The sequence below is a fragment of the Staurois parvus genome, unplaced genomic scaffold (genome assembly GCF_062004578.1).
Source record: "Staurois parvus isolate SC_StPar_1 unplaced genomic scaffold, SC_StPar_1.0 ptg000980l, whole genome shotgun sequence".
NCBI lineage: Eukaryota > Metazoa > Chordata > Amphibia > Anura > Ranidae > Staurois > Staurois parvus.
This window is the reverse complement of record NW_028318776.1, coordinates 918,171-941,164: the sequence shown is the minus strand read 5'-3', so window position 1 is coordinate 941,164 and position 22,994 is coordinate 918,171. Positions and strand designations below refer to the sequence as shown.

The 22,994-nt window shown below is 43.1% G+C and overlaps 1 protein-coding gene across 1 annotated transcript in view; it reads left to right on the top strand.

The window, feature by feature from the left end:
- Window positions 1-17,329: 17,329 nt before the first annotated feature.
- Window positions 17,330-22,994, top strand: part of KCTD8 (potassium channel tetramerization domain containing 8) — a 192,308-nt gene continuing 186,643 nt past the window's right edge. The window contains exon 1 of the mRNA XM_089657288.1: window positions 17,330-18,582. Within this exon, the coding sequence (XP_089513414.1) occupies window positions 17,781-18,582 (802 nt within the window). The 5' untranslated portion in view covers window positions 17,330-17,780. The remainder of the gene's footprint in view (window positions 18,583-22,994) is intronic.

Sequence of the window (22,994 nt, the reverse complement as noted above, 5' to 3'; positions counted from 1 at the left end):
GTCTAAGTTTGTTCCCTTATCTCCACAAAGAAGGAAGCATTTTTTTTTTTATCTGTGCTGTTTGAGACAAGGAGAAAGGTGGTTTTGCAATCAAACCAAAGGCAGATTTCTCATGACTTTCCTTTGATCTTTTAATCTACAGAAAATTGTATCAACCATGCTTCTCTATACACCGCCTAGATACCCCAATGCCAGCTTATCATAGAAGTATATTAGTCATAAAATGAATCAACTGCAAAAATCCAACACATTCAATGCTTCCTTGTAGTGTACAGTATGTTCTAATATGCAAGCATCTTAAAGAGACCCTGGCTATTATGCTTAGTGTCTGGACTCATTACATTGAGACCTTAGGGTTGAGTTACTAAAGGCAAATAGACTCTCCATTTGCAAGGAAATTTACACTTCGCAAAGGCATTTTCCCTTAGCTTCTTAAATAAGGGGAGCTGACTTTCATCATCTGATCACGAGCAAAAACACTGTTTTTTATTTGTGCACTTGATTGGGTATTTTTTACAAAGTGAATTTTCATCACATTCACTAAATTAACTGCTTCCCAACCACCCCATTGCAGAAGTACTGCTACAGGGCTGCAGGGATACACAAAATCACGTATATATACATGAATTTGTATTTTCGAGTAGGGGGTGTGCGCGCGCATGTTCCCTGCACTGCACCTCTAGTGACTGCTCAGCATGTCAAACACCGGGTCCCGGCCACCGATTCTCAGTCAAGACTCGGTGATCATCGGCGGAGCTGACAGGGAAGAGGTCTGTATGTAAACAATACAGATCTCTCCCCTGTCAGCACTAGCAGGCTGCTTTTTATTGCTCTGCACAGCAGAGCAATACAAAGCAGCTTGTTTCCCTAGTAAAACACACACAGCACACTTAGTAATGTTGATGGTCGCCACCATTGCTAGTAAAACAAATAAAAAATTTAAAATTTCAGTATGTATGTATGTAAACTAATTAATTTACATGTATTGGGATTTTGTTTTAACAAAGACCTGTAGCAGAATACATTTTGGCCTAAATTTATGATGAAATTTGATTTTTTAATTTTTTTATTGGACATGTTCAATAGAAAAAAGTGAAAAATATTGGGGGTATTTTCCAAAATTGTCAGTATTTTTTTGTTTATAGCGCAAAAAATTAAAAGTGCACAGGTGATCAAATACCACCAAAAGAAAGCTCTATTTGTGGGAATAAAAGGACATAAATTTAATTTATGTACAACGCTGCATGACTATGCACTTGTCAGTTAAAGTAACGCAGCGCCATATCGCAAGGAAGGGGGGTAAATCCTCTGGAGGGCAAGTGGTTAAGGGAGAATTCTCGTGCAAATTCCCTTGCAAAGTGAAGAATCTATTTGCCTTTATTAAAGTAACCATCTCTGTCTTTTTAAAGCAGAGCTAAAGTCACTAGTCACTTACCTCCTTTCTAAGGTCTTGTTTACACCTGCTTTGCTGTTTGCAGCGTTATTCATGTTTGAATAACAGCAATCTTCAGACAGCAATAGACAGGCTTGTTTTAACTCTCTCATATGAAAAAATGCACTTTGTGTGCAGTTCCAGGGCAGTTACAGTTAGCCCCCATTCATTTAAATGGGTCACACTCGGCAGGTGGTACTGCCGGCTGAGAACTACAGGGGGTATCATTCCCGCCAGGGCCACGAAGGAAAGCATTATGGCCACAGCATGTGCATACCCCCAACCGCTGCCTCAGGAGCAAATGGGGGATCAGTTGAGGGATGGTAAAACCCTGTGGTTGAGCTGAAGTTTTACCAATCTCAAGTGTAATAGAGCTCTAAAGGTCTGAAATCCATGAGGGGTCCCTCGCTGCCACCCGCATCATCTACCTGGCTCTTCCAGGTACCGGTCTTTGGGCATCTTCATTGGTTAGCACAAGATGACATGCCTCCTGCCCATGCCCATGCACAGAAGTCAGTCATCCCAGCATATAGGGACTGTACCAGTGATTTAAACTGAGCTGTACATGCGCAGCTCAGTTCACATGTGACAGAAGACTGAAAGCAGGCAGGTAGGTGTATTGTGTTGCAGAAGAGAGAATGCATGCCTCTTTTGTGACAAAGAGCCTGCCTACCCAGATTTTTTTTTAAATGCCTTCAGTTTCACTTTAAGTTGCCTAATGTGGCAAAAATTAAGGAAGTAGACTGTATTCTCGTGTAAAGGACAATATGTAGGTTGTATAGGGCAATATTTCATGGCCATAGAGTGTCAACTGATGCCATGCTTTATTTGCAGCATAGTAATTATGAACACTTTGCCTAGCAGTGTTTGGGTCACAAATTTCAGTTTTAAAAGGAAGCAACCTAAATGATATATGAATGCTGACTTCATATTGATCCACAACTTTGAATAATGTAAGTAGGTATATCTCATACCTGCGAGGGTAATTGCGTAAGCTGACAGTTCTAGTGATAACTCGGGTTATGCGCAAATGGCTTCTCTTCTGCACGCTGATCAAAAGGGGTTGCTCACTTGGAACTTTAGTGAATGCGTGTTATATAAAAGTAAGCCGTGCCGACCTAGCGACGCCCTGTGATTGCACAGAATCTGAGTCAGACCCAGAAGATTGCGACCATCACTCAAGTTATGCTGACTACTATAGTTACTTCCCCAGCAGCCCCTTAGGTACAGTGGGGAAAATAATTATTTGATCCCCTGCAAATTTTGTAACTTTGCCCACTTGCAAAGAAATGAAGGCTCTATAATTTTTTATCATAGGTGTATTTTAAATGATAGAGACAGAATATCAACCAAAAATCCTGCAAAAACACATGACACAAATGTTATAAATTGAGTTGCAGTTCAGTGAGTAAAATAGTTAATTGATCCCCCAGCAAAACATGGCTTAGTACTTGCTGGAGAAACCCTTGTTAACAAGCAAAGAGGTAAGACATTTCTTGTAGTTGGTTACCAGGTTTGCACACATCTCAGGAGGGATTTTGGTCCACTCTTCTTTATAGATCTTCTCTAAATCCTTAAGGTTTCTTGGCTGTTGCTTGGCAACTCGAAGTTTCAGCTCACTCCATAAATTTTCTATAGGATTAAGGTCTGGAGACTGGCTAGGCCACTCCATGACCTTAATGTGCTTCTTCTTGAGCCACTCCTTAGTTGCCTTGGCGGTATGTTTTGGGTTATTGTCATGCTGAAAGACCCATCCAAGACCCATCTTCAGTGTTCTGGCTGAGGGAAGAAGGTTCTCATCCAAAATTTGACAATACATGGCCCTGTCTATTGGCCCCTCAATTGCGGCAAAACCAGCCTGTACCTTTAGCAGAGAAACAGCCCCAAAGAATAATGTTTCCACCTCCGTGCTTGACTGTAGGGATGGTGTTCTTAGGATCATAGTCAGCGTATTTCTTCCTCCAAACTCGGTAAGTCGAGGTAATGCCAAAGAACTCAATTTTGGTCTCATCTGACCACAGCACTTTCTCCCAATCCTTCTCTGAATCATTTAAATGTTCATTGGCAAACTTCAGACAGGCCTGCACACGTGCCTTCTTGAGCAGGGGACCTTGCGGTTCCAGCAGGATTTCAATCTATGGCGGCGTATTGTGTTACCAATAGTTTTTTTGGTGACAATGGTCCCAACTGCCCTGAGATCATTCACAAGCTTCTCCCATGTAGTTCAGGGCTGATCACTCACTTTTCTCATTATTATCCTTACCCCATGGGGCGAAATCTTGCATGCAGCTCTAGACCAGGGGTGATTGACAGTTATTTTGTATTTCTTCCATTTGCAAATAATCGCATCAACAGTTGTTTCCTTCTCACCAATATTCTTGCTGATGGTCTTGTAGCCCATTCCAGCCTTGTGCAGGTCTACAATCTTGTCCATGATCTTGTTTGATGGCTCTTTGGTCTTGCCCATGGTGGTAAAGTTTGAATGGAAGAAAGAGTTTCTGTGGACAGGTGTCTTTTATACAGTTGTCATTAGGAGCACCTTCTTAAATTGCCAGGACTAATCTGTGTACCACATGAGCACATAGCCAGTTTGTGGGAGCCAGAAATATTGTTGGTTGGTAGGGGATCAAATATTTATTTTACTCACTGAACTTCAACACAATTTATAACATTTGTATCATCTGTTTTTTCTGGATTTTTGTTTGACATTGGTTTCTATCATTTATAATACACCTAAGATACAAATCATAGACCCTTCATTTCTTTGTAAGTGGGCAATCTTACAAAATCTGCAGGGGATCAAATAATTATTTTCCCCACTGTATGAGATATACATGCTAACATTTTCCCAAGCTGGACGGAAGTAAGTATACATAACAATCATACCTGAAGTCTAGCTTTAAAGTGGTATTAAACCCAAAAGAAAACAATTATTATATTGTGGATTACCAGTTCTTAGATGTGATGGCTGCATTAGTTTTCTTTTTTTTAGGATTTCTTTCTTCTATTTTCACTTTGTGATCCATCCAGTAAGTCCATTGTTTTTCAACAGAACAAGTTGTCCTGCAGATGTAGCAGTTAGACAGTTGAGACAAATCATTTACTACAGACAGGGGTGTGTAGCACTACCCTCTTGAGAACCGCTGGTTTTGGGTCCCTCTATTTTCCTGCATAGTCGGGCAACACACATTTTCCACTCTTGCATCCAAAGTCAGTGATCAGTCCATGAGCTTGGTTTGTTGTTTTATTGAGGGTTAAACAACTTGGATGGGGTCTAGGGGTATATGGGATACCCAAATGGAACTGAAACAACTTGGAGGACAAACTTCCTATTTACAAGAAGCAAGAATTCAGTCCTGGGCCTTCTACTCCCTCTGGAGTGACTCTTCAGACCCCAGATGAAAATATCCTCATCTACCTGGCTGTCTTGAAAACCATTCCAGGGTAAGGGATTCTGAGACACATAAGTACAGTATACTGTCCAAGGGGGAACTAGTTGGGTATGGCACCTGACTGCCCTCCCTCTTGTAGGCCCAGGGGGTGTAGAGGTACTCACACTGTCCTGTTCCTGTAGCTTTACAAGTGAAATTGCTTTCAGGCCTTATGCTGGGCCTGCTGACAGCTGTCCTTCCCTATAGACTGTAGAACAGTGGAGGTCCCTCTTTGCAGCTTCCAGTCTCTAGGTAGACCCCCCGTTATCCAATCCCCCTCCCCCGGGCTCCTCACCAGCAGCAACTTCCTCAATCCATTTTCTGTTCAACTCCTCTACTCATCAGGCTCTCATATTTATGGGCTGATCTCCCACACTGCCAGGCCTCCTGCCTGGGATTGTTCAAATTCCCATAAATATGCAGATCAGCCCTTCCTCACCTCACGTCCCCAAGTTTCTAGCACAGAGGGAGGTACCAGAGGACTGACCTGTAGAGTTCTCCTTACCTTAAGTAACCTTGCTGACTCACTCCCAGGCTGACTCACACCCAGGCTTCTAGCAAGCTTCTAACTATACACAAAAACTATCTGCACTAGAGGGCGCTACAGGTGCTTACAATGATCAGCTTTTATTCATTCATGTAAAACCTTTATCCCAAAAAGAAAAAAAACTGTTAGCTGTTACTGCTTAAAAAGTGTTAGCTGCAGTTTGGCTTCAGTTTGTTAGTGCATCTAAATCTGCTAGCCCATCTAATGCGACCCTCCTCCCAGATTAGCAATGCTTCTGTCAAAAAGTGCCCCCTGCACTCAATGGGAGCGCGACCTGGGGGTAATCATGATCTGGAGGACTGGAATGGGGCCTGGTCATTTATAGCTAAATGTTCCTTTAATATGACCACGCTGGAGGTGGCAAACAAAGTATTGTTTCACTGGTATTGGGTTCCGGCTCGTTTGGCCCAGGCAAACCCTGCCTGCAGTGATCGATGCTTTCGTGGTTGTGGCCATCGTGGTGATGCATTGAATATCTGGTGGTCATGCCCGAGACTGATTGGTTTTTGGTCTCGTGTGTTTGACCTCCTTTTTACCTTGTTCCATCTCCCCATACGTCGGGATGCTCGGTACGCTTTTGCTTCATTATCCCATACCGAGCCTTTTGGCTCAACAACGGAAGTTGGCTTTCTATTTGTTTTTGTCAGCCACTAGAACAATTGCTTAGGTATGGAAGTGCTCATTTGTCTCTCTTCAGGAGATGCGGGACCGTATGACCACTATGATGCTTAATGAACAGATGTTGAGTATTTGTCCCAACGAAAATTTTTGAAAATATGGGAGCCGTGGTTGCAATATGCCCTTCCAACACTCCCCCCGGCTAGTCTGGGGTTTTGAGGTTTCTCAGTATTGCCATTCCCGAACCACTGCTCATGGCCTTGTCATCTTTTTCCTTTTTTACTCCTCCTTCGTTTTCTATTTCTGTTTGTTTTTGGTGTGGCAGTGGATAGCTGCCTTAGGTTTGAGTTATTGTCGATGTTATATCAATGTTTCTGTCATTTATGTGCCATTGATAGCCCCTGTGTGGGTGCACTTTTTGCTCTGTTGGTGTTAAAGCACTGTTTTCTTTATTTTTTTGTGTGCAATTGATGGCCCCTGCGTGGGCGTGTCTTGTTGCTCCTGTATTTTTGTAATGTTTATAAACTATAAAAAGCATTGAAATACAAAAAAAAAAGTTCCCCCTGTGCCCTTCATCACTTCATCCTCTAATACCGGAGGTGTATTACTGGCCAGATCACCAGGTGAAAACAGGAAAAAAGAATTTAAAAATTAAGACTAATACAGCCATCACATCTAATGATTGGTAAACTGCAATATATTACATTTTTGATTTTGGATCTGATACCACTTTAAAGCAGACCTTTCTCCCCTTTCACTAAAATTCATATCAGCCTGCATCTTTGCATACTGATGTGAAATCATCTAACACTTAATCAGTTTTTGATTTTACTTACTTTTTTTTTGTTTCTACTTCCTTGGTTCTCTGAAGGCACTAAAGGGAGATCACACATGCAAGCTGCAGGATCTTGCAAAATCTTACAGTATTATTACAATATCATGCACCTTATCTCTCACATATGCCATGTGACATCATAAGGTGGAAATAAAAAAAAACGTTCCCTCACCCAAAACATTATATATTTTCTGACCCTAGAAAGCAAATGGAGGTAGCTACATTTGTTTATATCACATGATAATAGCGCAAATATTTATCAAATGAAAATTTTCTTTAAAAATGCACTAAAGTTAATTTTAGTACACATAAATGCATATTTCCCACATTTTTTGCTAAAATATAAAAGATGAGGTTGTAATGAGTAAATAGATACCAAACATGTCAAGCCTTAAAATTGCACGTAGCTGTGATAATGTGACAATCTTTAATACCTACAATTTTCCATTGGCAATGGTTTAAAAGCCTTTACAAGTTACCAATTTAGAATGATGGATCTAGAATTATTGCTCTCACTATGACATTAGCAGTGAAACCTCATATGTGTGACACACTTGTTTTCATACGTAGGCACACCCTCTGTTACTTTTTTTTTACACTGAACTTTATTGCTATCACATAGCGGGGCAATAGTCCCAATATGTGGTAAGACACTGTAATGACAGGCTCACTTTATTAAGTCACCAGGGGTCTCCCCTGCAGATCATGCTCCATTAGCAGCTTCCCCGGTCACAGCAGCCAGGGAATGGCAGCACTGAATCTGGAAGTTACATAATACATGTTACTTTCAGGTTCATTAACCAGAGGGAAGTGTTGGAAATATTTTGAGCTCACAGAATTAAACTAGAAGGCCTGAACATATCATCTCTACATGGGCATGCTGGAAGACATTTTGTTCTTTATATTCTATTTTCATGGTTTCTGAACAAAGGTTCTAACAGCAGACATTCCCAGTTTTTACAGCATACTTTCCCAGGTTATAAATTTGGGGGGGTATGAATGTATCAGACAGCTACAAGATAAAGACTGGACATGATACCAAGTTGCAAGATAAATTGATGACTCCATGTCTCCATTGGCCAAAAGAACTGCCCATGGTGAATTTTTTTCCCATGAACCTCTGGAAAAGCATTCATATTAGACTTTACAATGCATAAGGTGTTATTATTTCACAGGATTCTTTTTATCAGAAATGTCAATTGTATTATTATTATTTTTATTGCATGAAGTGAATATTTGCTTCCTTAAGTAATCTGAGTTTTAAATTACTATATTCTATCTCCATATATATTTTATCTACAGTTGTGTCCAAAATTATTCAACCCCCAATGCTGTAAAGGGGTTTAGGGACTATAGTGTACATTTGGAATTGTATTCAGAATCAAATCCTACAAGGACGTTGTAACTACCCAAATGCAACTAAAATGACATCAATTGTTTATGTAATACAGTAGTAAATGGTTCTTATGTGGTTTCTTCATTGCCACAATTATTCAACCCCTTAAAGACTACCACTCTGAAGAACAGAGGTTCATACAGGTGCTTTCCATCAGGTATTGAAAACACCTGTGGATGTCACCGAGCAGCAATCAAGCATAATAAGCACCAATTAGGCAGCTTTAAAATGACTGTGATACTCAGCTCCTTCTAGACATTTACTGGTGTGGTTACAAACATGGTGAAGGCAAGAGAATGGTCCAGGAAGACAAGAGAAGAGGTGATTTCTCTTCACAGGAAGGGCAATGGCTATAAGAAGATTGCAAAGATGTTAAACATACCAAGAGACACCTTAGGAAGCATCATTCGCAAATTCAAGGCAAAGGGCACTGTTGAAACGCTACCTGGTCGTGGCAGAAAGAAGATGCTGACTTCGACTGCTGTGCGCTACCTGAAGCGTAGAGTGGAGAGAAGTCCCCGTGTGACTGCTGAGGAACTGAGAAAAGATTTGTCAGATGTGGGTACAGAAGTTTCAGCCCAGACAATAAGACGCACACTGCGTAATGAAGGCCTCCGTGCCAGAACTCCCAGGCGTACCCCCTTGCTGTCTCCAAAGAATAAGAAGAGTCGACTGCAGTATGCCAAAAGCCATGTGGACAAACCACAAAAGTTGTGGGATAGTGTTCTGTGGACTGATGAAACAAAATTAGAACTGTTTGGGCCCATGGATCAACGCTATGTTTGGAGGAGGAAGAACAAGGCCTATGATGAAAAGAACACCTTGCCTACTGTGAAGCATGGTGGAGGGTCAATCATGCTTTGGGGCTGTTTTGCTTCTGCAGGTACAGGGAAGCTTCAGCGTGTGCAAGGTACCATGAATTCTCTTCAGTACCAGGAGATATTGGATGGAAACGTGATGCAGTCCGTCACACACCTGAGGCTTGGGAGACGTTGGACCTTTCAACAGGACAATGATCCCAAGCATACCTCCAAGTCCACTAGAGCATGGTTGCAGAGGAAAGGCTGGAACATTTTGGAGTGGCCATCGCAGTCACCAGACTTAAATCCGATTGAGAACCTCTGGTGGGACTTAAAGAAAGCAGTTGCAGTGCGCAAGCCTAAGAATGTGACTGAACTGGAGGCCTTTGCCCATGAAGAATGGGCGAAGATACCCGTAGATCGCTGCAAGACACTTGTGTCAAGCTATGCTTCACGTTTAAAAGCTGTTATAACTGTAAAAGGATGCTGTACTAAGTACTAAGATTGAATGTCACTTGGGGGTTGAATAAAACTGATAATGCTGTGAGCACAGAAAAGACATTTGTGGTTATTTCATTATAACTGTTATGTTATATTTGTCTGACCTACAAGTGCCTCTTTAATGTAAATGTAAGCAAGATGACTGAATGATCAAAAGCAATGTCAAACTGGCCAAAACACTCAATTTCAGTGGGGGTTGAATAATTTTGGACACAACTGTATATTAATTGGTTTTAACAATTAATACATATTAGTATATATTATGGGTATTATGTTTTCAACATTATAAATGTAGCATGCTCCTAGTCAGGTGCTAGGATGTGTATAGTTAGGTTAAACATAGCTGTGTTCCTCAGCTTACCAGAGAGGCTGTCAGGTAAATTCAGTGCTTAACAGAGTGCTGTGATTGATGAGTTAGGTTGGTTCGTGCTGCTCTGGTGCTGCTGGAGTTTGTCTAAGTCCTGACAACCTTCAGGAAGCTATGAGAGCCTTTCAAAACATGGGATGGGCTAGGAAAATTAACAGCATGAATATGAATAAAGCCCTGGCCAATTGCAAGGGAAGGCAATTCCATTGCATGCTGGGAGTGGTATTTATGTTCTAGGAGCACATAATTTAGGGGTCTTTCCTAGAAGTGGGTTCCTAGAAGTGGAGGCATGATGCCTCACCTGGCAACTGCTGCCATGTGACCTCAGGTGAGTCGACCTGAGGGCCTGAAGCTAGAGAAAGTGACCCTGGTTCTTCAGGAAACTGACTCAGGGGAGCTGTCCACCAAAGCTCTGTCTGGTATCTCTGGAGGGTTTTGCCTGGGTGATTGGAAGGAGTCAACCATTCTGTCCACGAGCCTCGTGAGTAGTGAGTACTGACATTGAGGAATTTGGGGACTCTGTGTGCTTTCTACCTCCCCTGGTGCTTGATATTCAGCGTGGGTCTAGAAAAAGGAAACACTGTCCAGTGTTCTGAAGAATACTGTCCAAGTGCTACTACTGCAAAGAACTTTACCTAGCTACGCTACCTTTGGGCTGTCGCAGTCTGTCATAACTGGCTTACTAGTTGAGGAGTTCAGCCTTGTAACTACTACTACTGCTAAAGGGACTTTGCTCACTCCTAAATCACTTGCTGCTATATGTGACAAAGGGAAGTCTGCTATCTACTGTCAGCCAAGACTTCTACAGCATTCTACTAAGAGATCAACTAGATGTCCTCAGCGTCAATAGTTCAGATTTGGAGTATCCTACTACAATTGCCCATCCCTATCCCCAGTGCTACAATAAACTCCATAAACCAAACATCCCCTAGACTGGTCATTAGAGACGAGCTGAAGTGAGTGTATTTGGCTGAAGAAATACACTGTGCCTGGCTGCTAGGCGAGTAAAGGAGAGCCCGTGGACATCATACAAGTGGCTCCTTCGGGGGTAGCACTACATAAATAATTAGTTTGAGTCCATTATATTACAACAACTGTATGCTACAGAAAAAGTTAGACAATTAAGAAATCTCAGTACAAATGACCTCAGCAAATGTCTGTAAGATGTATACATTATTTTCAGTGATAATAGTCCCAGTCTGTCTAACCAGTACTCTCAAAAGAGCATTGACTTTTAAAATGTATGTTTTTTTTTTTACAAACTAGGGTTAAACGTCAACTCTTGAGATAACACAGGAAGTGTAAAAAAAATCCCAAATGATTAGTTTGCTCAGCACTTTACAATATAAAGGGAGACAATACAGCAATGATACAGTTCAATACAAGAGGGTTAGGAGGGCCCTGATCCTTGGAGCTTACAATCTAAGAGATGATTCCTAATCCTATACTGCCCCCTTCAGGTAATTAGGAAAGAAAATGACACCTAGTGTGATGTCATAATTAGGCGAGATAAGCTATGCCCGTCTAGGTTTTTTTGGTGATAAAAGTTAGGAGATGGACAGAGACAAAGACAGAGAGGAGAAAAAGAAAACAACAGATTGACACACACACACACACACACACACACACAAGCAAGCTGGCCAAGAACTGACCTCACTGATACCATAGAATATATTGGTAACATATAACTTTCATTTTTCTGCAAGCATTTCATATTAGCCTTATATCTCCAACAAAACCGTTTAGTCTGATATGCTTATGGTTAGCACCAAGGCTGATGTGAAAACATTTTAACTACAGTATAAATTATTTTCATTGCAGTTCCGATCTTTACCTCAGGTAGATTCTAAGCTTATTGGATTGGCCTGTGTATAGTATTCTAAATCAATTCATGCCAAGGTACATGTTGAGCTTTGAATATCTGGTTGCAGAGAGATCACGTGGTCGATTTTCATAGCCATTGTCATATGTTGCTGAGTTACTGATAGTTTCCTATGCTGCAATTCTAGACAGTTGATTCTAATTCATTAATATTTGACAATAATTGCTGATTCGAATTTCTAACTATTATTTTTGATTAAATCATTGGACAGCTATTTTGAATTGTTTATTATTTATCATTCCCTATTCTAGTTCATTACCATTTTGCACTGATTTTTATTATTAATAAATATATATTTTTGCATATTATTGCTTTTTATTTCATCTTCAAATTAGCGCAAATAAAGAACTCGGATTATCAGTTGATTTATGAAAATTAGTAGGGAACCTCCTTTATTCCAGATTCCCACCTGTTTTCATAAATGATATGCTGATTATTTTCTCAGAGATAAAGTTCTGACAGAAGATCAGCAAGTGGATCTTCACTGATCTCTGTCCATTAGTGATGGGCCAAACACCCCCGTTCGGTTCGCGGTCAAACATTTGAACCTACCGAAAGTCTGATCGTGAACCTTGAACAGGGACAATTTACTGAGTGGTAGCTTACCACTTATGAGTATATGGTAAGATACTGCTCAGCTTCTAAAATACCACATGAGTTATATTATTAAATCATGCGGTCTTTTAGTAGTGAAACATTCTTTAATGTTTCAGCTGTCAGCGGAATTCCCCACTGACAGCTGAATGTCAAAAGAATTGTCGGCATTGCCTGACAATTAATTTTTTTTAAAAAAATACGGTGTGGGGGTCCCCCCTCCCATCCATACCAAGCCCTTCAGGTCTGGTATAGATTTTGAGGGGGCACACCAAAATTTTAAAAAATAGTAACGTGGGGGTCCCCCCTCCCATCCATACCAGACCCTTATCCAAGCATGCAGTCCATCCGGAAATGGGGGGGATGAGAAAGTCCCCCCCAAAACCATATCAGGCCACATGCCCTCAACATGGGGAGTGCTTTGGGGCAGGAGGCCATGTTGATGGGGACAAGGGCCTCTTCCCAACAACCGTGGACAGTGGTTGTGGGGTCTGCAAGTGTGCGGCTTATCACAATCTATTTAACAAGGGGGCCCCAAGATCCCACCTTTACCAAGTGAATGAGTATGCATTACATGGTACCACTACCCATTCAAAAACAAAAAAGTGTAGTGTAAAAATTACAGGAGACAGTCTTTGATAAGTCCTTTAATAAATACAAAAATCCAAAGTCAATCACAATGCCCACCACCAATGCCGACCTGAAAAATAAGAAAAAACACGCTACGCTATCGACGCTGGCTCCCGGCCATCTGACAGCTGTGCCACAATGACAATTCTTAAATACTGTGATGACGTAACAAGTATGACATCACCATGTGCTTGTGACATCACTATGCGCTGTGATTGGCCAAAGCATTGGACCTGGCCTGTGGGTCAGTGCGCAGTGCATTGTGGGGGTGGTGGGCGAACAGCCTGCCGAACGCCCTTACCGTTTGTGTGTTCAGCGACTCAAACATAAAGCCCATCACTACTGTCCACTCCACCAGCCAACTGAAGCCCACAGGTAAAAGAGTGGAACTCAGAATACATGGGCTATTTAGCACTTCCATCTGAAAGCTCACAGTCAACTTAAAGTGAACCTATTCCTTCTATTACAAAACATGAAAACAGCATAGCTGTGCTTGCTGATATGAAATCACCATACATTTATTAGTTAAAACAGGGTTTTCCCACCAGGGTTCCATGGAACAAGGGTTCCTTCAGTGGTTGCTAGGGGTTCCCTGAGAAATGAAAAATTTCTGCCTCTCAGATAGGTTGCCACTGACACTATTGATCTTTTTAGTTTATCTCTAAGGGGGTAATTCTTCCCAATTATCACAAATGTAAGGAACATTCTTCTCACTGACCATCACACCAATGTATCATGAGTTGTACATATAGCAGGGGTTTCCTGAGACCTGGAAAGTTATTTCAAAGGTTCCTCAAAAATGAAAAGGTTGAGAAAGGCTGAGTTAGACAAACATTTTGTCTAGCAGGCAGGGAACCAGGAACTAAAGGGAGATGGGATTAATCTGTCTTTAGTAAAATGGCCACCATGAAAATAAAGGGAAGTAAAATAAAAGTAAGGCATGCAAAGAATAAAAAGCCGTTGCATAGACACTAGCCAAAATTCAGAAAAGCAATCCATGAGCAAGCAATGGTGTCAGACGGGCTGGTCTGAGTATTTAAAAACTGCTTATCTACTGGGATTTTCATGCATAACCATCTCTAAGGTTTACAGAGAATGGGCCGAAAAAGAGAAAATATCCACTAAGCGGCAGTTGTGTGGAGGAAAATGCCTTGTTGATGTCAGAGGTCAGAGGAGAATGGGCAGACTGGTTGCTGCGACATTCAGATGGTAGGGTCAGAATTTGGTGTAAACAATATGAAAACATGGATCCATCCTGCCTTGTATCAATGGTTTAGGCTTGTGGTGGTGGAGTAATGGTGTGGGGGATATTTTTTTGGCACATAAATACTCAACCATAATTCATATGCATTAGGAATTCATGGGCAAGTGCAGAGCCAGAATACACGCTACCACACATGTGCGCCCAGCCACAGCCATCTTGGTTACTGGCATAGTGGAGTTTTCTGATGCTATACACACTATATTCCCTTCATTATATTTTAAGTACATTTGTAAGTACATTTGCCTAACAAAGCTTGCTTTTTATGTGGATTTCCAGTATGGGAGCTTTGTTCTTTTATTTCTTACTCACATTTCACATGAACTGCTGGTCCCATTGAGGAGGAGGTGTGGAATGTCCATCTGGTGATCCGGAGACAAGCTGCAGCCTGGGTTCACACTATATACTACTCACATGTGATTTGGTCAGGAATCATACCGTGTTTCTGTTCAAATTACATGCGATTCTTTACAGTCCGATTTAAGCCCATTTATTTAGTATGGACTCAATTTGCACCACACTTGCACAAAAAAAGGTGCAGGCAACTTTTTTTTTGCAGCACTGGAATTCTTGCAATTGCACTGTGTTTTGCGACCTGTTTTGGGTGTCATTATTTTAACATTGACACCCGTGGCAGATCACATGAATGGAATTTGATTTCAATGCAGTGCGGGAAACGCTCAGGATTCGCTGCGTCTCCAGCACTGCATATATGTGAACCAAGGTGCAGAGGTTCTACATCTTACTCACTTGGGAGTCTTCTGAGGTGTCATTAAGGGGGCAGAAGGCCTTTCAAAATACAAAAAGCAATTTATTACCACTGCATTGTGGGTCATATAATGCTGGTGAACTTTGCCAGCACAGTGTGGGTGGTGTATGACACACGAAGCGTTGGAGCTGGATATTTCTTCACTGGGATTGATACAGATGAAGGGGTCTATCTCTCCCTTCATCTATCATACTTGGACTTTCCTTCATTTTATGCAATTTGACATGTTAACATCCTTTGGCACTCCAATATAGTTTGCACTTGATTTGTATATTTGCACACTGTTCTTGCAATTTTTATATAGGAGTGGCTGATAAATGTAACCACACATACAGTATATTGCACATAGGTTTTGCATATTTGCACATTAGTTGTTACTTATAGGGTGATCGGCAAATGAATTGCTAACGCATAAGAATTACGGTTGAGCTTTTATTTATACAGTATATTTGCACATTTGTGATTGTTATGTAATTGGACAGTTTGGATGAATCAGAGTTGAGAACATATATTTCTATTTATTTATTTTTCTTTTATAGTATGGATGTGGGATTCTGTAGTTCTGGGTGTGTGGGATTCTGTCATTCTGGATGTGTGGGGTTCTGTAGCTCTGGATGTGTGGGGTTCTGTAGCTCTGGATGTGTGGGGTTCTGTAGTTGTGGGGGTGTGGAATTCTGTAGTTGTGGGGGTGTGGGATTTTGTAGCTCTGGGTGTTGGGACTTTGTCATTCTTGGGGGGGTATCTTTAATGCTGGGTGTGTGGGTTTCTGTAGTCCTGGTGTGTGGGGTGCTATAGTTCTGGGTGTGTGGGGTTGTCTAGTTCTGGGTGTGTGGGGTTCTGTAGTCCTGGTGTGTGGAGTTCTTTAGTTCTGGATGTGTGGGGTTGTCTAGTTCTGGGTGTGTGGGATTCTTTAGTCCTGGTGTGTGGGGTTCTGTAGTTGTGGGTGTGTGGGGTTCTGTAGTTGTGGGTGTGTGGGGTTCAGTAGTCCTGGTATGTGGGGTTCTGTAGTTGTGTGTGTGTGGGGTTCTGTAGTTCTTGGTGTGTGTGGGATTCAGTAATCCTGGTGTGTGGGGTTCTGTAGTTCTTGGTGTGTGTGGGATTCAGTAGTCCTGGTGTGTGGGGTTCTGTAGTTCTTGGTGTGTGTGGGATTCAGTAGTCCTGGTGTGTGGGGTTCTGTAGTTCTTGGTGTGTGTGGGATTCAGTAGTCCTGGTGTGTGGGGTTCTGTAGTTCTTGGTGTGTGTGTGTGGGATTCAGTAATCCTGGTGTGTAGGGTTCTATAGTTGTGGGTGTGTGGGGTTCAGTAGTCCTGGTGTGTGGGGTTCTGTAGTTGTGGGTGTGTGGGGTTCAGTAGTCCTGGTGTGTGGGGTTCTGTAGTTCATGGTGTGTGTGAGATTCAGTAGTCCTGGTGTGTGGGGTTCTCTAGTTCTTGGTGTGTGTGGGATTCAGTAATCCTGGTGTGTGGGGTTCTATAGTTGTGGGTGTGTGGGATTCAGTAATCCTGGTGTGTGGGGTTCTGTAGTACTTGGCGTGTGTGGGATTCAGTAATCCTGGTGTGTGGGGTTCTATAGTTGTGGGTGTGTGGGGTTCAGTAGTCCTGGTGTGTGGGGTTCTGTAGTTGTGGGTGTGTGGGGTTCTGTAGTAGTGGGTGTGTGGGGTTCAGTAGTCCTGGTGTGTGGGGTTCTGTAGTTGTGGGTGTGTGGCGTTCTGTAGTTCTTGGTGTGTGTGGGATTCAGTAATCCTGGTGTGTGGGGTTCTATAGTTGTGGGTGTGTGGGGTTCAGTAGTCCTGGTGTGTGGGGTTCTGTAGTTGTGGGTGTGTGGGGTTCTGTAGTTCTTGGTGTGTGTGGGATTCAGTAATCCTGGTGTGGGGGGTTCTGTAGTTGTGGGTGTGTGTGGGATTCAGTAGTCCTGGTGTGGGATTCAGTAGTCCTGGTGTGTGGGGTTCTGTAGTTGTGGGTGTGTGTGGGGTTCAGTAATCCTGGTGTGTGGGGTTCTGTAGTTGTGGGTGTGTGCGGGGTTCAGTAATCCTGGTGTGTGGGGTTCTGTAGTTGTGGGTGTGTGGGATTATTCTGTAGTTATGGGGGGGTGAGATTATTTTGTAGTTGTGGGGGGGTGTCTACATGTGGGTGTGTGGGATTATTCTGTAGATGTAGGGGGGATTATTATGTAGATGTGGGGGGGGGGGGTTATTGTGTAGTAATAGAAAGTTGGCGTCGCGCACCCAGCCCGCAGTGACATGTGTGAGCGGTTGGCTGTCAGTGGCGAAGAGCGGCGGTCGCTGTCCGCGGTGCTGAGCTTCGCTCAGTGTTGGTGGGTGGGTCGTGCGGAGCGGAGAGCGGCGGTCGCTGTCCGCGGTGCTGAGCGTACTGAACGTGGCTTAGTATTGGCGGGTGGGTCGGGCTGAGCGGAGAGCGGCTGTCGCTGTCCGCGGTGCTGAGCGTGGCTCATTGTTGGTGGGTGGGTCGTGCTGAGCGGCGGTCGCTGTCCGCGGTGCTGAACGTGGCTCAGTGTTTGTAGGTGGGTCGGGCTGATCCTGGCTCAGTGTTTGTAGGTGGGTCGGGCTGATCCTGGCTCAGTGTTTGTAGGTGGGTCGGGCTGATCCTGGCTCAGTGTTTGTAGGTGGGTCGGGCTGATCCTGGCTCAGTGTTGGTGGGTGGGTCGGGCTGAGCGGAGAGCGGCGGCAGGTAGTCTCGGGTGCCCGGGGCTGATGTGGAGCCATGGCTCTGAAGGACACCACCATCCTCCCGATCAGCGACATGTCCTATCCGTTCCCCGAGGTGGTGGAGCTGAACGTGGGCGGCCAGGTCTATGTCACCAAGCACTCCACTCTCACCAGCGTTCCGGACAGCACTTTGCACAGCATGTTCTCCAGGAACAACGTGAAGGAGCTGCCCAGGGACAACCGAGCCCGCTTCTTCATCGACAGGGACGGCTTCCTCTTCAGGTACGTCCTGGACTTCCTCCGGGACAGACAGCTGTCCCTGCCCGACCACTTCCCGGAGAAGGAGCGGCTGCTCCGAGAGGCTGAGTACTTCCAGCTGCAGGACCTGGTCAAGCTGCTGACCCCCAAAGTCACCAAGCAGAGCTCCCTGAACGACGAGGGCTGCCAGAGCGACCTGGAGGAGACGTCCCAGAGCAGTGATCTGATGAGGACTGCAGCTGTGGATAAAAAGTCTGGCTTCATCACCATAGGCTACAGGGGCTCGTACACCATGGTCAGGGACAACCAGGCGGACGCCAAGTTCCGGAGGGTGGCCAGGATCATGGTGTGCGGGAGGATAGCCCTGGCCAAGGAAGTGTTCGGCGAAACTTTGAACGAGAGTCGAGACCCCGATCGCCCCCCTGAAAAGTACACGTCCAGGTTCTACCTGAAGTTCACCTACCTGGAGCAAGCCTTCGACAGGCTGTCCGAAGCTGGATTCCACATGGTTGCCTGCAACTCCACTGGGACGGCGGCCTTCGTCAATCAATACAGGGACGACAAGATCTGGAGCAGCTACACCGAGTACATCTTTTACAGTAAGTTACTGTCTGCCTCTTATTACCCCGGAGCTGTAGTCTCCATTGCATCTTAAAGGGATACTCCATTCACAACTATTCCAAGCTGGGAATCGGAAAATCCTCCCTTGTAGTGGGGTTACACCTGCACTCGGAGGGTTAACTGCTTGTCTAGGGGAAACCCAAAAAAAAGCCCATTTACTTGCCCGATCCCCCACTTGCACACACCCCCACTCCAGTGTTGCCAATCTCCAGCAGCATGTTTTAAGGACAAAACATGGAAAATTTACTGATGGAGCACATTTTTTTACTGAAAAGCTTAAAAACGAAGCCAATCGATATTTAGACAGTATAAACACTGACAATACCCGTATGCCAAGTAACTTGCCTGGTTGACACTTAAAGGCTCCATGCACACCAGCATTTCTAAGCTCCTGGAAGCTATTATCAGCATATTTTTTCTGCTTCTAGAAGCTAAATAGTGGTCTCTTATGTGTTCATGCACACTGCTTTAGGCTGTTAGCATTTTCTGAGCTTCAGCATCTAGGAGTAAAAAAAAATTGTTGTCTAGAGTTTTTTTGGAGCATATTTCCACAGAAAAAAACACTAAACACTCCTAAAACCGTCTAAGGGCTACTAAAATGCTCCTAACAGTTTTTGTTCTAGCTTTTATTCCCTATACACATACTGTAAAAACGCTAATCAAACACTAAATGCTTCTACTACACAGTACTAAAATGCTACTAAAAACGTTATTATCAGTGATTTTTTATCCAGCGTTTTTCAGCTTAAAAAACACTAGTCTACACAGGATGACAAATTATCAGCCCCTGATCTTTACAGACAGTGGTAAAAATCACAGATTTTTGCAAACTGTCTGTAAATTTACTGGCGATTGGCAACCCTACTCCAAGCTGCTAGACCAGTCCTGACAGATATAGATGTATTTATTGTCATTATAATAAAAATTTACAACAAAAATCCAAGTTACTCCACAATTCAAAACCCAAACAATACTTCACACTCACATCCATAAAATCATTTACACAAGAATAAACATAAACCTCACTAAGCCCATAATCTTCTCCTCTACAATCTGGTGGTCTAAGGTCTGCTGAAGTCATCAAGACCGATGTATGGTCCATAGCCCTGCAGAGGATGTGGAGGGACAGTCCACCACCAGAGCACAGGGGAGCAACCAACTGCTGGTGGAGCTGAGGTTTAGGTAAGTAAAAGCACTTTTTTGTCCCCAAATTGCAGGCGCAGCTCTACTGCAAGGGAAAATCTTTAGGTTTCTTTGAGTTTTGAAGCAGTATTAATCCCAAAAGCAAACAATTATTATAATGCAGTTTAGGCCCCTTTAACACAGGCGGACCGTTTGGGTCCGCCTGTCTGTTTTTCAGGCAGACCCAATCGGACCATGTATTGCCCTCTATAGAGTGGCAGATGTAAACAGACATGTCCATTTGCACCCACCTGCATCTGATCCGATCTGCTAAAAAGAGAAGGATGGGGATCTGTTCTCCACCCATCTAGTGGATCGGATCAGATTAAAATCAGATGTAAATGTAGAGGAGGTCCGTTTTGATCCAGCCGCCCCTTAGAGAATGGCGGGCTGTTTCCATGTCCATTGTGCACAAGCAGAGTGGACATGGGCCTGTCATCCGCCTGCTCAGCGAGGATCAGGGGCAGACTGACAACTCATGGGGCCCCCGGGCAATAGGGGATCATGGGGCCCCTGTGTCCTTGCCCAAACTCAAAAAAGCCTATGAAAAAGGTACCAGGGGCATCTCATGGGGCCCCCTACTGACCCCGGGCCCTCGGTCAGTCTGCCCCTGGCAGAGATCAATGGACAGATCCCCTACTGAGCAGGCGGATCCACTTGACAGATTCCACCTGTGTGAAAGAGCCCTTACCAATTCTTAGATGTGATGGCTGCATTAGTTTTTCCTTTTGTTTTCAACTGGTGATCCAGCCAGTAAGTCTGTTATTTTTCAGCAGAACAAGCTTTTCTGTAGATGTAGCATTTAGGGGGTTGAGACAAATCATTTACCACTGACAGGAGTGATTACAATAATCAGATTTTATTTATTTATGTAATAAACCTTTATCCCAAAAAGAAAAAACAAATGGTTGTAACTGCTTAAATGGAATGTGTTAGCATATCTAAATCTGCTAGTACATTTAACACTCCCCTCCCCCCAGACTGAAAATGCTGTTTTGTAAAGGTGTCTGTTGTTCCTTCATCCAGAGTGGGAGCACTCTAATACAGCAGGTGTTTTAGATCACTGGCAAGATCAGCAGGTGAAAATAGAGGGAAAAAGCCTAAAAAAAAGAAAACAAATGCAGCCACCACATCTGATGATTGGCAAACTGCAGTATGTTCCTTTTATGTTTTGGTTTCATACTGCTTTAGATCTGAACTCTGGCAAAACTAAAAATCTTCCCTAGCAGTTTGGCTGTGCCCATGTTGAAATGCTTAACTGCTTGTCTAGGTCTAGGGGCACAGGAGAAGCACTTTTACTTACCTGATCTTCTGCTCCTGTAGGCTTCTTCACATTTGTAGTCTGGTCCCTGCAGCATCTTCTCCCCTTTTCTCTGGCAGTCTAGGATCCTCTGACATCATCAAGATCAATGCAGGGTTCATAGCCCTGCACTGGATGTGAGGACACCGAGGGACAGTCTACTAATGGAGCATGGCAGAGCTCTGTCTGTTGGGGAGCCGTGGATCAGGTAAGTAAAATCACTTTTCAGTCCTAAAGCTACAAAAGCATCACCAATTCAAGTCTGAATCTTTAGCTTTCCTTGAGTTTGGCTTTAAGCAGACTAATGGTGGCCATACATGGTTCAGTAAATGAAGGATTTCTTTTCTGACCAATAGGATATATTGATAGGATAGGACTGGGATATTGATAGGAATAATTGATCTATACTCCATGATCCTTTTAATTGATATGACACATACAGGGAAGTGGATTTGTATCGATATTTACATAGTTATATAGTTAGTCTGGCTGAAAAAAGACAAAAGTCCATCCAGTTCAACCATTTAAAAAAAAAAAAGAAGTTATCCTATACCCACAGTTGATCCAGAGGAAGGCAAAAAAACCCAGCAAAGCAGGATCCAATTTGCTCCTGCAGGGGAAATAATTCCTTCCTGATCCCCCTGAGAGGCAATTGAATTTTCCCTGGATCAACTTTAACTATAAATAGTAATCAGTTATATTCTGTGTATCCAAAAAAGAATCCACGCCTTTTTTAAAGCAATAATAAAAGGAATCCATTTGAAAGATACAATTATAAGTTATTGATTGCATCTGTGTTTTCCCCACTAATAATCTGATCAATCGAAATATGATCACATTCATGAAAAAACTCCTAGTGCTGACGATCCATGCAACATGATAGATAATGTTCCTCCTTGACTAATCAACTAAGTTTGATCGAATTTGATCTAAATCAAGTCAGAATCAATGGTGCAGGGTGATAATGCTTGTCTGATTGTTTGCCAATTTATTCAATTTGATTGAATCACAGATCGACCAGATTTTAAATTGAAGCACGTGTAGCCACCATAAGGGCTTGTTCAAACCAGGTGTACTGGGACAAAGCAGAAAGCTTTATGAGAGCAGTTCACACCACTGTGTTGTAAAGGTATGAACTGACAAAAGTACAATTTTTCACTGCAGCAGGTTGCAGCACAAACTACCGCATCACAACGCTGCTCTGTGAATAGAAATGAAACGTCACTCATCTCACTTTTCACTAATTCAGTGCATTGGCTCTGTTTACCCTCATGACGCAGCAGCTATCATGTGATCAGCACAGTTGGCTGGTGTGAATGAGATCTAAAAACTCTGACAAAGTTTAGTGTGGTGATGTTACTGCAAGCGTTTTTTTTAAATCCTATTAAAATAACATCTGGTGATCTACCCACAAAGAGTTAGGTTCAGGCCATTCCTGTTATGGGATGACAGCTGTCTCCCAACTGTGCTCCTGTGTTGTCACCCTGTCACATATACCCCTGATGAAGACTATAAGCAGCAATGCTGAAACACTATTGTGGAGGTATTGTCCATTGTCCACATGATCAGGAAGTCGATCCAGATGTGCAGCCTACACTGAAGTGAGTGCATGTAGATAGTGGGTGGCAGAAAGAGGCTGCAGGAGATCAGCAGCACATACATACAAAGGATTAAAATACATTTCTTGAAAAAAAAATGGCAATTGCTTGTTATACACAGTGCTTTAGCAACCTAAATGTTATCCAGTTAGGGTTTGGATCCACTTTACATTCTGGGTGGATTGAATAATACATTCACTCCCAATAGGGTCCAGACAAGTTCATCTATCCTGCTAAATTGGTCATAATAATAAAAGATAAGGCAGGCAGAGTGGGACTCTAAGTAAAATGCACAGCAGGTGGGTGGAGC